The 13,330-nt window shown below is 31.4% G+C and overlaps 2 protein-coding genes across 2 annotated transcripts; one reads left to right on the top strand and one right to left on the bottom strand.

Moving 5' to 3' along the window:
• Window positions 1–211: 211 nt before the first annotated feature.
• On the top strand, window positions 212–11,315 carry LOC113373382 (protein UBASH3A homolog). Its single transcript, XM_026613684.1, is given in 12 exon segments — window positions 212–400; window positions 476–716; window positions 1,184–1,379; window positions 3,184–3,282; window positions 4,960–5,129; window positions 5,203–5,341; window positions 6,790–6,945; window positions 7,010–7,307; window positions 9,135–9,301; window positions 9,357–9,431; window positions 9,434–9,612; window positions 11,193–11,315. Coding segments are annotated over 12 exon segments (1,950 nt in total). The 5' UTR covers window positions 212–293.
• A 378-nt stretch (window positions 11,316–11,693) lies between these two features.
• LOC113373381 (probable ATP-dependent RNA helicase DDX28) lies at window positions 11,694–13,123 on the bottom strand. The gene is made up of 3 exons (XM_026613683.1): window positions 12,950–13,123; window positions 11,960–12,309; window positions 11,694–11,865 (listed from the first exon to the last, which is right to left on the bottom strand). Exons 1-3 carry the CDS (start codon window positions 13,121–13,123, stop codon window positions 11,694–11,696), a joined length of 696 nt encoding a protein of 231 aa, XP_026469468.1.
• Window positions 13,124–13,330: the final 207 nt, after the last annotated feature.

The following is a 13,330-nucleotide window of genomic DNA, read 5'->3' as shown; positions in this document are numbered from 1 at the left end:
AATCCGGGTCAAAAGTTCTAAATCCATTAACCGGAAATCCGAAACTTTTCTTAGCCGGAACTACATACCAACCAAATAACACGAAAACAATACACACGTTGCGCTCTTTTGGAATTATTCTGAACCACTTCTTGCTAACTTCGTGTCTTCGCTAACGTCAACAATAAAAACAAATATGCTGAAATGTCAAAATTCAAGTTGAATCAGCACTCTTTAGACAAACTATGTAAATTTGCTTTAATTGTTTGTTTGTGAACCACTTTTAGAAGTTAAATTAACAAAATATTTGCACCATGGCTACATTACCACCCAGACGAAATCCTACACCAACAAAAATATCTAAACAACACTTAACACCCTTGCAAATATTATTGCAAATGGGATTTCCTAAACACAGAGCGTAAGTAGAACAATTAAATAAATAAATGAAATTTAATCAAATGCAATACATGTAATCATTTTATAATTAATTCAGAGAAAAAGCTTTAGCAGCTACCGGTAATAGGGGTGTCCAGTTAGCTTCAGATTGGCTATTGGCACATGTTAATGATCCTTCGTTGGATGAAAATGTGCCTAGGGAATATATTTTATACGCTTGCCCTACTGGATCTTTTCTACATCAGTTGCAAGAATTCTGGAAGAAATCGAAGGAACTTTGTGGGTGGAATGGAGCCCATAATTTTACACCACATATTACATTAGTTTCTTTCTTCAAGGTAATAATTGATTGCTTATATATATATATATATATATATATATATATATATTGACTTTGAAACATAATGTGAATGGTTTTTCAGCCACAAGTGGAAAAAATAAAAACAGAACATAAATACAAATCTTCTTTAATACGTTTCGAGCTATTCTGCTAGCTCATCATTCAGCAAACCAGTTTATATATTATACAACTATATTATATTTAATTTTTAGAACAAAATATTTATGTTTTAATTGTCAAATTTTGTATACAATAATTTTAAACTGGTTTGCTGAATGATGAGCTAGCAGAATAGCTCGAAACGTATTAAAGAAGATTTATATTTATGTTCTGTTTTTATTTTTTCGACTTGTGGCTGAAAAACAATTCACACACACACATATATATATATATATATATATATAATCATTTAAAATTGAAGAAGCATTGTGCAGTATTTATACTATTGTTATATTTCCTTTACAGGCTCCTGATGAATGTGCCCCACAATTATCAAGAGCTTTAAAACAAGTCGTAGAGTTGGCTGGTGCCAAATTAAACCGTCCATTACAATTAGAACCGTACACAAGTCCCAATTTTATGGGTTTTTTTGTATCGGAAGAAGATGCTGATCATCTTAAGAGAATTGCTTTGCAATATGTTAAAGAAGTATCTAATTCAAGTAGGTGAAAATTTATAATATTTATGTAAGTTGATAATATTAGAATTATATTTCATTTAGTGATGTCTTTGGGCAAAGCACCAACAAAAATAGTAATACATATGTATTATATATATATATATATATATATATATATATATACTAGATGACCCGACAGACGTTGTCCTGTACCGACATGTACATTTTTTTAACATCCTATACTAATATTCAGCGTTAGTTAAAAATAATAATTATTGTTTTTTGAATTACTATTTACACCATATATGAACTGCTTCAAATATAATGATGATTTTCAATTCCCACAGTTAACACTTTAATTATCCCTTTAACAAATATTAAAATATGTTCAATACAATTGTATATTAAAATTATACACTGCAATTTATAGAACAAATTTATTTCTAATAGCTCAATTTATTTTAATGCCTAGGGTTATACAATATTTTTAGTCATACCTGTAGATGTGGATGTATAAATGAATGATTTTTGTTTATTTCACGACTAAAACATTGATTTTCCAAATTTTTTACACAAAAAATCATCATCTGCCTTATATTGTCTTTGTGATGTATTTATGGTAATAGCATAAGAACGCTTTTGAATGGTATAACAAATTCAGAAAGAATTAATATATAGAATTTGCGGTAAAGGTATAATATCACCTGGAAATTTTCTACCCAAAATAATTGCTTCAATAATTTTGCCTATAATTTCTATAATTTCGTACCAGATTTTAATGGCTCTTAGTAGTTTTAATATCTAAATTACATTTTTCTCACTAATAATTCAATATACATTATACTTAAGTTCATATTTGAAGTGAATTAATTTGACAAATCCTGTTCTCATGTGCTCTATTCAACCTAAGATCAACAAAATTATTGCAGTAAATGGACAGGAAAAGGCGTGGGCCCTGTGATTTTTTTTACTGTGCTCCAATTTGCATTATATTTTGGAAATAGGCTAATCTTAATCCCGAGAATTGGATCACAACTCTTTTAATTCAGAACTTGTAATATACTATTTTAAAGGTAATGGCAAATGACAGTCTTTTCAATGCCAAACAATGCCGCAAATATTTTCAAATGTCAATGAATGATAAGCGGTTTTTTATAATTTTTGCCATTCATTTCTACAATCTATCTAGATTTTTAATAATCCTAAAAAATCCCATAACAAACTTCAAAAAGATTTATCAAAATTCGAATTCGAATTCGAGGATTATCGTTTCATACCCTTTTACAGAAGAATTTTAACGCTCAAATTGATTCTACGTTTTAGTTAGAAAACGTTTGTACGTGAAAAAGAAAAGGGCTGTTTTTAGGGTTTTTCCGGCAATTATTCGATTTTTTCTCTTCGTAAGAACCATCTTTGGACTTGAACGAACATTTTAAAAAAAGAATTGGCCAAATTGGTCCAGGTTTTGTTGAGTTTTGCGCTTACCAACACATTTTGCTAGTCATTTTATATTATGTATATATATATATATATATATTATATATATATATATACATGTATATATAAATATATCAGAATTATATTCATCTCATTCATCTGTAAAGGATTCATTCATATTTCGACAGTAAATAAATAAAACAGAAAAATGATAGCTTAGTTCCTTTGTAAATGTTAATTTTGTGGTAATCTACTTCATCTCTGGCATAAATTTCTCTGGTTATAATTAAGAGCTTCATTATTTTTCTCATTTACTATTATTACTGCTTAACATTTTATTGTTGCTTTTGTATTTGTATTTAATATATTTGTATACTATGATATTTATTCTTATCGGTGTTGGGGTCAGTAATTAGTGATACTTATGAACAACTGGATGCTTTAGCCGCTTGGTTTCCCTGGTGTGGAGGTGCTCCTGGTGCTCGATGTATCCCTAGAGGAAGCAGATGTAAGATTTGTTAGGAAAAGCTTTTCTATATGCTTTATTTTTGTATTTGATGATTATTTGCTTTAAGTGTTATTGTAATATCATATTTAATGGGTGTATTAACTGAAGTAAAAGTAGTTTATTTGATTGAATTATGAATAATTTACACATAAGCTGTAGTAATTATTAACTGCGGTGGTCTCCCGACATACGAGTTTAATTCGTTACGTGCCCACGCTCGTATTTCAAAGCAATTTTTCTCATATAAATACATTGAAATGTCATTAATTCGTACCAGCACTGTATTTTTCTAGATATTAAAAAATAAATTTACTAATCATTAATTTTCCGTAAGATAAGTTATAGTAAACGCAAAAAAAAAACTAAAATGAAATTTTTTCTCTTATATATTTTTATTTTATATCTTCACGTTTCAAGAGTTTCTGAACATTTTGGCATACTCCAGAAAAAAATGATGTATATATGTTTGTGATTGAAAAATCGAAAATGAAAATTTTTAGGAATCGAAGGTTTTTTGAATCATTCTAATCGGTTGATCAGTGTTCTCAAAATCGTCGACGAAAAATTGTATCCGCACATACATAAGCGCAGAAACACACACACACACATAAAGCTTTCTGAACATTTTGGCATACCTTAGAAAAAAAATGTGTATGTGTGTGTGTGTTTCTGTGTTTATGTATGTGCAGATACAATTTTTCGTCGACGATTTTGAGAACACGGATCAACCGATTAGAATGATTCAGAAAGCATTCGATTCCTATTGATGGGGAGACGTGCTGATTAGTTTTTGACAAAGGCAGGTCTAGCAGTTTTGAAGGTACGGGGCAAAAAGTTCAAAAAATGGCAATTCAGTTTGTGAGAGAACGGTGCATCCGATTTGAATGATTCAAACAGCATTTTGCTTGTATTGACGTAATGAAAAATTGATTGTTTTTGAAGAGGTAGGTCCATCGGTTTCGGAGATCCAGAAAAAAAATCTAAAATGCCATTTGGCGGTCGAAAACCAGATATTTTGTAATTTAAATCAAACCATATGAATGGGTATCAAAAACTTTCAAGAAATTTCAAAATCTTCAAAAAAAAGAATCCAGTTGACGAAAAATTCCCAAGTTTTCAAAAATATCAGTATTATCAAAAAAGACATTTTTTTTTCAATTTAAAATTATACAAATGTTTACTAAATTTTCAAAAATGTTAGAAAAAATTCAAAATTCTCAAAAAAATCTATTTTTCTAACGTTAAATAAATTTTAAATTACGGTACGGGAAGTGCTCAATTTGCCTCAAGGCACGATGCCACGCACTACCAGTTCGTTTTGTTATTAACTTTTAAAGTTCTGGACTTGTTTACATGTTTTTATATTATTTATTCGTTATAAATAATTTTCCCTAAAAAAACTCTTACTCGCTCAAAGCTCGTATCTCGAATTTTGCTCGTATGTCGAAGTAAACAAACAGCTTTTTCGGCGACTCGTATCTTGAAACTCGTAAGTCGGGGTGACACAATAATTTCTAAAATAATACTTTATTTATTCGTGTCGTCTAGTAGGCTATTTGAATTATTATTTGTTTTATAAATTAAAGTATTTTTGTTGACGTTTTATGTTTAATCATAAATTTTTTAGAGTTAAAAAATTAACAGGTATAAAATTACAAATATCATCAAATATTCCAGCGATTTCTCTGGAACCTCATGTTAAATCTTTGCATTTGACTTTGGCTTACCAATTTCCAAGTTCGCAATATGGTGCATTAAAAGCTCTCGTCGAAGAACTACAGCCGCCACAAGCTGCCTCTTGGGAGCTCAGATTATATTCAAGAGATCCTAGATTAGTTTCGAAACAGGTTGAAGAAATAATAATAATAAAATATTGGTGTTCATTTATTCTTAACTAATTCATTGTTTTTTTTATTTTAGGTGCATAAAGTTTTACATCCACATAACCCGAGGGAACCAGATGAATTGGAGTTGAGGATCGGCGATTACATATATTTAAGCGGCGACGCCGTTGCCAATACTCCTGATGGTTGGGTCGAAGGTCTTTCGTGGTTAACAGGTGAAAAGAATTATTATTCTAATCTAATATTAATAATTAATAATATGTCGCATTCGTATGAAAATGAATAAAATGAAAAAAAATTCAACGCTTTTGAAAATTTCGATTTTAGTTTTAAATAGTAAAAATTAGGATTTGGGGATGAGCGTAGTTCATACTGATGAGAAGCGTAAATCGGTTTAGTATAAGTTGGGAAATCGTGGGTATCGTATCAAAAAAGACAGATTCGAGTAAAACATGAAACTAGTGGTGCATGGTATCGTGCCTTAAGGCAAATTGCTGGTACTTCCCGTACCAGAATTAAATATTCGAGGAAAAAAATCAGTAATCAATAAATATTGATCAATGATTAATAACAATTGTTTTAAACATTTTCAAATAGATAATTATAATCACTATATATTTTATCGTTCATAAAACACTTGAGAAAGTTTACATTAACAAGAGGTGTCTAATGAATGCATCTGAGGATATATTTCTTACGATTAGAATAACGCATTTGAAATATATACATTTTCAAACTGAATTGTGAATTTAAAATTCATATTTGAAGTATAAAACTTTGTATATTTTTAAGAATTTTGATTTTTTTTCTGAAATTTTGAAATTTGCTTGAACCATATAGTTAAACTTTAAAAATGAAAAATCTTAGTACGGAACCAAATAAAATTTGTGCTCATTTTTAAAAACTTTATCAAATATCTGAAAATTTGATATGAATATGTCTAATGCTCATTTTTGACCGCCAAATATATTTTGTTTTTACTTTTTCCTCTGTATCTCCGAAACCGCTGGACCAGCCTTACCAAAAATTTGATCAATTATTCATTTCGTCAATACAAATAAAATGTTTTCTGAATTATTAAAATCGGACGCTCCGTTCTCTTAAAAACTAAGCTACCGTTTTTGGCACTTTTTGCCCCGTATTTTCGAAACGGCTAGACCTGCCTTTGCCAAAAACTAATCGGCACATCTACCTATCAATAGAAATCGAATGTTTTTTAAATCATTCAAATCGGATGATTCGTGCGCCCGAAATCGTGGACCAAAATTTGTATCCGAACACACGCACATTCATCCATTTTTTCTGAGGTATGCCAAAATGTTCAGAAAATTTGAAACGTAAAGATAGCAAAAATTTACATTTTCGATTTTTTGCGATTTTATAACTTACCCTACGGGAAGCTAAAAAAATCACAACGCTTTTGAAAATCTCGATTTAAAAAAAAAGTAAAAATTAAGATTTGAGGATGAGCGCAGTTTTTTTGATGAGAAGTTTATATAGAAGACTCTCTAAAAATTTTAAGTAAATCGGTTTGGTATGAGTTGAGAAATCGTGGATATCGTATCGAAAAAGACAGTTTCGAGAAATAAAATCGATTTCTTAAAACTTCTAGACTAGACCCCTTAAATTTCATGGTTTTTCCTTATATTTTTTAACAAAATAGGTACAACAGGGTATCTCCCTGAAAGTTACACCGAGCGAACGGCGGAATCCGATTCCTGGACGATGCATCGCATGGTGGAATTGTGTGACAATTCATCAAACGATATACAAGAATCGTTTGATGAAGTAGACTGTCCTTCCTCCAGAAACGATACAGGTAAACCAACAGTTGATACAATTTGAATAACCTAATAACTAATAAAATAATTTTTTTATCCTAGCTTCTCCAACTCATAAAACAAAGTCGACGGATACAAACGATGACGGTCAGCATCAAAACGATTTGCATTATGAAGATTCTCTTAACAAGAACAATAACACATCAGATTCGGATTCTCATAATAGTGGCGATGCTTCCACTGTGAGGGATGTGAGTTGCAAAAGTGTTCGAAAAGTATTTATAATGAGGCATGGGGAAAGAATTGATTTCACATTTGGGAAGTGGATACCGTATTGCTTTGATGAACATGATAACTATTCAAGGAGAGATTTGAATATGCCGCTTACGTTACCTAAAAGGTTTGTTTATAATTTTATATTTTTAGTATTTAATTAACTTTCCGCAGGGTAAGTTATTATAATCGTTCAAAAATTGAAAATCAAAATTTTTATATATCTTTACGTTTCTAAACATGTGGCATACCTCAGAATTTTGAATTATTCAAATCGGACGCTCCGTTTTCTTCAAAAACTGAATTACAATAATTTTTGGCTCCTTTTGCCCCGTCGAAACGGCGCGACCTGCCTTTCCCAAAAACTAATCAACACGTCTCTTATCAATACGATTCGAATGTTTTTTAACTTCCCGTAGGGTAAATTATTGTAATGGGCCGAAAATCGAAATTGAAAATTTTTACATTTCTCGACGTTTTGAAGGTTTCTGAACATTTTGGCATACCCTCTGAAAAATGGATGGTGTGTGTGTGTGTATTATATATGGATACAAGTTTTCCGTCCACGTTTTCGGGCGCACGGATTACCGATTAAAATATTAAAAAAACATTTGGTTTGTATTGATAAAGCGACGTGCCGATTAGATTTTGGCTAAGGCAGGTCTAGCCGTTTCGGAGATAAGGAGCAAAGAGCGCAGAAAATAGAAATCGAGTTTTTGAGAGAACAAGAGCCACCGATTTGAATAATTCAAAAAACATTTAATTTGTATTAACAAAATGAAATACCGGCGGTTTGGCGGTCAAAAATGATCATTAGACATATGCACATCAAGTTATCAAATATAGGGTCCGCCAAATAACTTTTTTTTAGGGGGTACGACTTAAGCAACCCTACTGTGTACTCTGCACTCTTTACATTTCGCTTTCAAATAAAAAAGTGAAAATATTTAGTGAATTTAGTGGTTTTTTAATAGAATTTTCAAACAAAAAGAAAATTGGCAAAATATTCAGCAGATTTTTTAAGGAATTTTTCAAAAAAAGCTAGTTGGCGGACCCTATATTTTATAGAAATTTTGAAATTTTATTAGAAGTTTCTGAATATTTTGGCGTACCGTAGAAAATTGGATGTGTGGATGTGTGTGTGTGCGTGTTTGCGTGTGTGCGTGTTTGTGAGTGTGTGCGGATGCAAATTTTTATCGAAGATTTCAAAAACACTGATCTACCGATTTGAAAAATTCAATAAACATTTGGTTCGTATTGAGAAGGGGACGTGCTGATTAGTTTTCGGCTAAGGCAGGTCCAGCCGTTTCGAACATACGGTTCAAAATGATAACAAAATATAAAAAACAAATTAAAATTTCTCAAAAAAGTCTTTATTTTGTAAAAACAAAATTAAAATTTTTAGAAATTTTATTTTTCAAAATATTCCAAAGCTATTTTCAAAAAAAATAATTTCCGATGCGGGAAGTTCCTGCAATTTGCCTTAATATAATTAACTAGTTAATATTCAATTATCAACTATTGTAAGTATGCTGGATATAAAACAATCTTAATAGAACAATTCGAGACGGTCTTTATTAACCGGTATACCGCCCAACTTTTCGCTGATATTAATACCGGTAAATACCTTAAAAATATCGGCAATGAAATAAAAGCGCTAATAGGTACTTGTGACACCTTTGATTTTGAGTTTCTAGGAACCATATAAATTTTAAATCTTATAATCGCTTAAAACATCTCTTTAGGTCGTTCTATTGTATAAACAAGTGTCAGTAAACTGAATTTTCATTTCTTTCCATGAGTTTTCATATTATATTGTCCCTCAATAAATAGAATCAGAATAATAAATGATGTTTATTTCTTGTCATGCAAAATGTATAATTTTTTGGCTGCGCAATGAATAGTGTTACGAGCGTAGTAGAAATTAAAATTACATATAATTATTATTATTTAGGAAAATGGGTTCCAAAGGATATGCTCACGATTCTCCTCTTACGCGAGTCGGTATCTTTCAAGCCACTTCAACAGGGGAAGCACTAAAAAAAGAAAATATTGAAATCAGCCACGTGTATTGTTCACCGTCCTATCGATGTGTACAAACGTGTTCCGCGGTTTTGGAAGGTGAAAAAAAAATATTACTATTTAGTACAAATTTGAGACTGAAAAGTGATTTCAGGCTTAGGTATAAAATCCACAAAGAAAATAAACATTGAACCAGGATTATTTGAATGGCTAACATGGTACCCTGATGGATGCCCAGATGGATAACGGAACAAGAATTAGTTACTGCTGGATATAATATTAATACTGAATACATTCCTATAATAAGCTCTAGTATATATCGAACTGCTGGCTATCAAGAATCATGTGAAGATTTCTTTAATAGAAGCAGTAAAGTGGCGAAATCTGTGATCTATATACAGCTAATACCGGTTAGAGATATAGTCCAGTCATTTGGTGCAAAAAAAGGCTGTTGCCGGTACAGTACTCCGGGAATTCTGAAATTAGTAATCTTATGGATTTCGAGGTGCTCTTTACGAAAATCAACTTTGCCACTTAAATTTGAACGGCAAGTTGCCACTATATTGGAAAAATTGCGTCAAACACAGCTTTTTTAAAATATTAGGTTGTCAAATATCTCCCTTCCGCCTTTTGTATTATAAACCAAGAGCAAAAAAGCGGAAGGGAGATATTTGTCAATCTAATATCTCCTTTCTGGCTGATTCTACGATAAAAGTATCTATGTACGAATAAAACAAGATAAAATTTCCTACAATTCTTTAGAAAACCGTTTTTTTTTTTGTAAAATTGATAGTTTGAGAGTACGGCCGCCTCAAAGTCTTTGCTGATCTCGCCGTAGTATCAATCTCTCCATATATGACAGCACTTTGAACTTGACCCCCATTTTCTCTAATAACTAATATTTCAATGTTAAATTAAGCGAATAAGATCTTGAAATAAAATAATTCAAATATTTTTCTGTTTTTTAGCTGATTTTTTAACATTCGGTAGCAAAGTAGCTGTAAGTAAGTACAGTAGAACTCCAATTATCCGAATTAATGGGGACCGGGACCCATTCGGATAATCGGAGTTTTTTTTAAATTGCCATTGGAGAGAAAAAAAGTTACGTTTTGATATTGCACTATTTTTTTATTGAATTACATAAAAAAACGACGTTTTCACATGTTTTAAATATAAATAAAATGTACTTAAACGAGTTAAAAAAAAAAAAGTTCAGAAATAAAAATCATTGTTTTGTAAACATCTCCGTCAAATCAAAACAAACAATGTGCCTACACTGGCTTTGCTGGTGGAAGAATAATAGCGCACTTAGACTTTTTTGGACAATTTTTTTTCTGAAAGTTATTCGGATATCGGCGATTCGAATAGTCGAGTTCGGATAATTGGAGTTCGGATAATGGAGTTCTACTGTAGCTTGAAGTGTTTAAAAAAATCAGCAAAACACCAGAGAAAATATTTGAATTATTTATTTCTAGATCTTATTCGCTAATTTAATTCATTAAAATATTTTATTTATTAGAGAGAATGTGGTCAAGTTCAAAGTGCTGTCATTATGGAGAGATTTGATACTACGGCGAGAGCAGCAAAGACTTTGAGGCGGCCGTACTCTCAAACTATCAATTTTACAAAAAAAAACGGTTTTCTAAAGAATTGTAGGAATTTTATCTAATTTTATTCGTACATAGATACTTTTATCGTAGAATCAGCCAGAAAGGAGATATTTGAAAAAGCTGTTTTTTGACGCCATTTTTCCAATATGGCGGCAACTTGCCGTTCAAATTTGAGGTGGCAAAGTTGATTTTAGTAAAGAGCACCTCGAAATCTATAGGATTACCAATTTTCAGAATTCCCGGAGTACTTGTACCGCAAAACGACCAAATGACTGGACTAATAGTACTTGAGTAAAGCATAAAATTTGTTATTGACGTGATTATATTTTAGGTGGGCACGTTCTGCTTGTTGGACATGCTTCATCTCTTGATGTTTGTAGCAGGCAGCTAATCGGAAAAGATATAAGGCTGCTAAAGATATGAGAAAACTGCTACCTCAAGTGCCCTATTGTAGTCTTGTGACGCTTGAATATGAGGTGGAAAAAGAACATTGGGAAACTTAAAGAAGCACCAACTATGCCTATTTCACATTCCAATAATGCTAGATTTGATTGGAAAGCTTTAATATAAAAACAGGCGTTGTAGTGTAGTAATGAAAGTTCTTACTTCATATCAGTCACTTTGATCTATATGGATCAAACAGTTTTTTAAATATTTATATCCAACATTTATGTGTTTATATAAACTTGTTACACAATAAAACATTTATGCAAAAAAAAGGATATTACTATATTTCCTGCAAAGTACAAGCTATTGTGGTAAATAAAGAACAAAAGTCATAAGTAAATAAATTTATTTAAATAAAACGTTACACAACTGCAATATTCATCATATCCTCAACTTAATCATTTCCTTATTCAAATTTCTTATTACCCTCCTCTTCACAATACCGTTATATTTCCATTAACATTTGGAAGTGTATTCTTTCTACGTACAGATGTCTCAATCCGTTGCACCAGTTCGATTTCTCTCGGTTTCGAAATGAAATTTGTTACATGACAAGCCTCAGGGCTACCCGTTCGTCTGTTCTTCCACATCGATGAATATAATCGGCTGAATATAATGGAAAATCATAATTAATGACATGTTTTACTCGCACTGTGTCCAGTCCGCGCGATCCTATATCGGTACATGATATTATATTTACTTCGCCCTTCTGAACTTTTCAAATGTGTTTAGTCTGAATACATAAGGCATATCTCCGTTTAAGTTAACACAAGGTAATCCATTTTCATTCAAGAACATTGAAACCCAATCGCAAGTTTCGGTTTTATTTGAGAATATAATCACTGGGTATTTTTTTTGGTAATCAAATTTTACTAATCTCAGTAATTCTGTAGGTTTGCCATTTGTGACATACGCATGAATTTCTGCGGTACATGTGGTTGAGTCTTGTGCAAATTTTCTGTATGTACAGGATGTTATCGATTCAGGAGCTATGATGCCACTTAAAAGTTCATCTAAATTTTGAGGAAGTGTTGCACTGGACAGAGTTAACTGACATCCAAAAGAATGAGATGATTAAAAAAATGGTAATTTTTTTAAAAAAATGTGATAATTGTTCATTAAAACTATCATCCAGCAAAGTGTCAGCCTCATCTAAAACGACATGCCGCACGTTATTCTTCTATAAATCTTATTAGTAACAAGTTTTACTCAGAGCTCCAAAGGACGATATGAGCAGATCAATGATTCAAATTTTGGATTGAGTAATTTCTGTTTTAGTTTACCACCTATGATGACTTTTGTGGTAAATGATAATTCTTCTGACAATTTTAGAGCTATTTCTCCAATTTGGCTTGCTAATTCTCTACTGGGAAGAATTATAAGACCTAATGGAGTGTTGAATGCTGTATCTTTTTGGAGGGCTTTCCAATCAATTATTTGTTGCGCAAGGGGTAGTAAAAATGCTAATGTTTTGCCACAACCAGTTTCAGCGGCAATTAAAGTATTGTTGCCAGTTAGAATTGATGGTATAGCTTTTGTTGTATTTGTGTTGGAGTAGAAATATCATTATTTTTTAGACAATTTATAATTCTTTCATTTATTCCTAGACTTTGGAAACTACTTTCCTGACTTTCCTTTTCGATGTTGGTTTTCTCACCCTCAAAAAATGGGTGTAGAACAAAAAAATCACCTCTGGACTTTCTGTGATTCCAGCCTTTGGAAGCCAAGGTACTTCTTCGAATTTTCCATATTTAGCTCTGGTGTAATGATTTAATTCCGAGTTTTTACAACTTATTATAGCAGGTCCATTGTGCGTCAAGTCTTTTAGCTTTTTTGTAGAAACCCTTCTAATTAATCTAATCATTTTGAAGAGAATTTGAATAAAACAAACTTAAATATATCACTAATTATTAATTTTATACATTGTAAATTAATATAAGTTTAAAAACAACCTAAAACGTTAATTTGACAATTGTAGGTTATAAAGCATGTCAAACAAAACATGACTTGACATCTGCGACTAATTTCATCTTTTTGAGTCACGTGGAACAAAACGCGCAAAATTCAAATT

The sequence above is a fragment of the Ctenocephalides felis genome, unplaced genomic scaffold (genome assembly GCF_003426905.1).
Source record: "Ctenocephalides felis isolate EL2017-DRISC unplaced genomic scaffold, ASM342690v1 CF-g0.4_SCAFFOLD_01604, whole genome shotgun sequence".
Classification (NCBI taxonomy): Eukaryota; Metazoa; Arthropoda; class Insecta; order Siphonaptera; family Pulicidae; genus Ctenocephalides; species Ctenocephalides felis.
The sequence above is the reverse complement of the archived record's forward strand: the minus strand, read 5'-3'. Positions and strand labels throughout refer to the sequence as shown.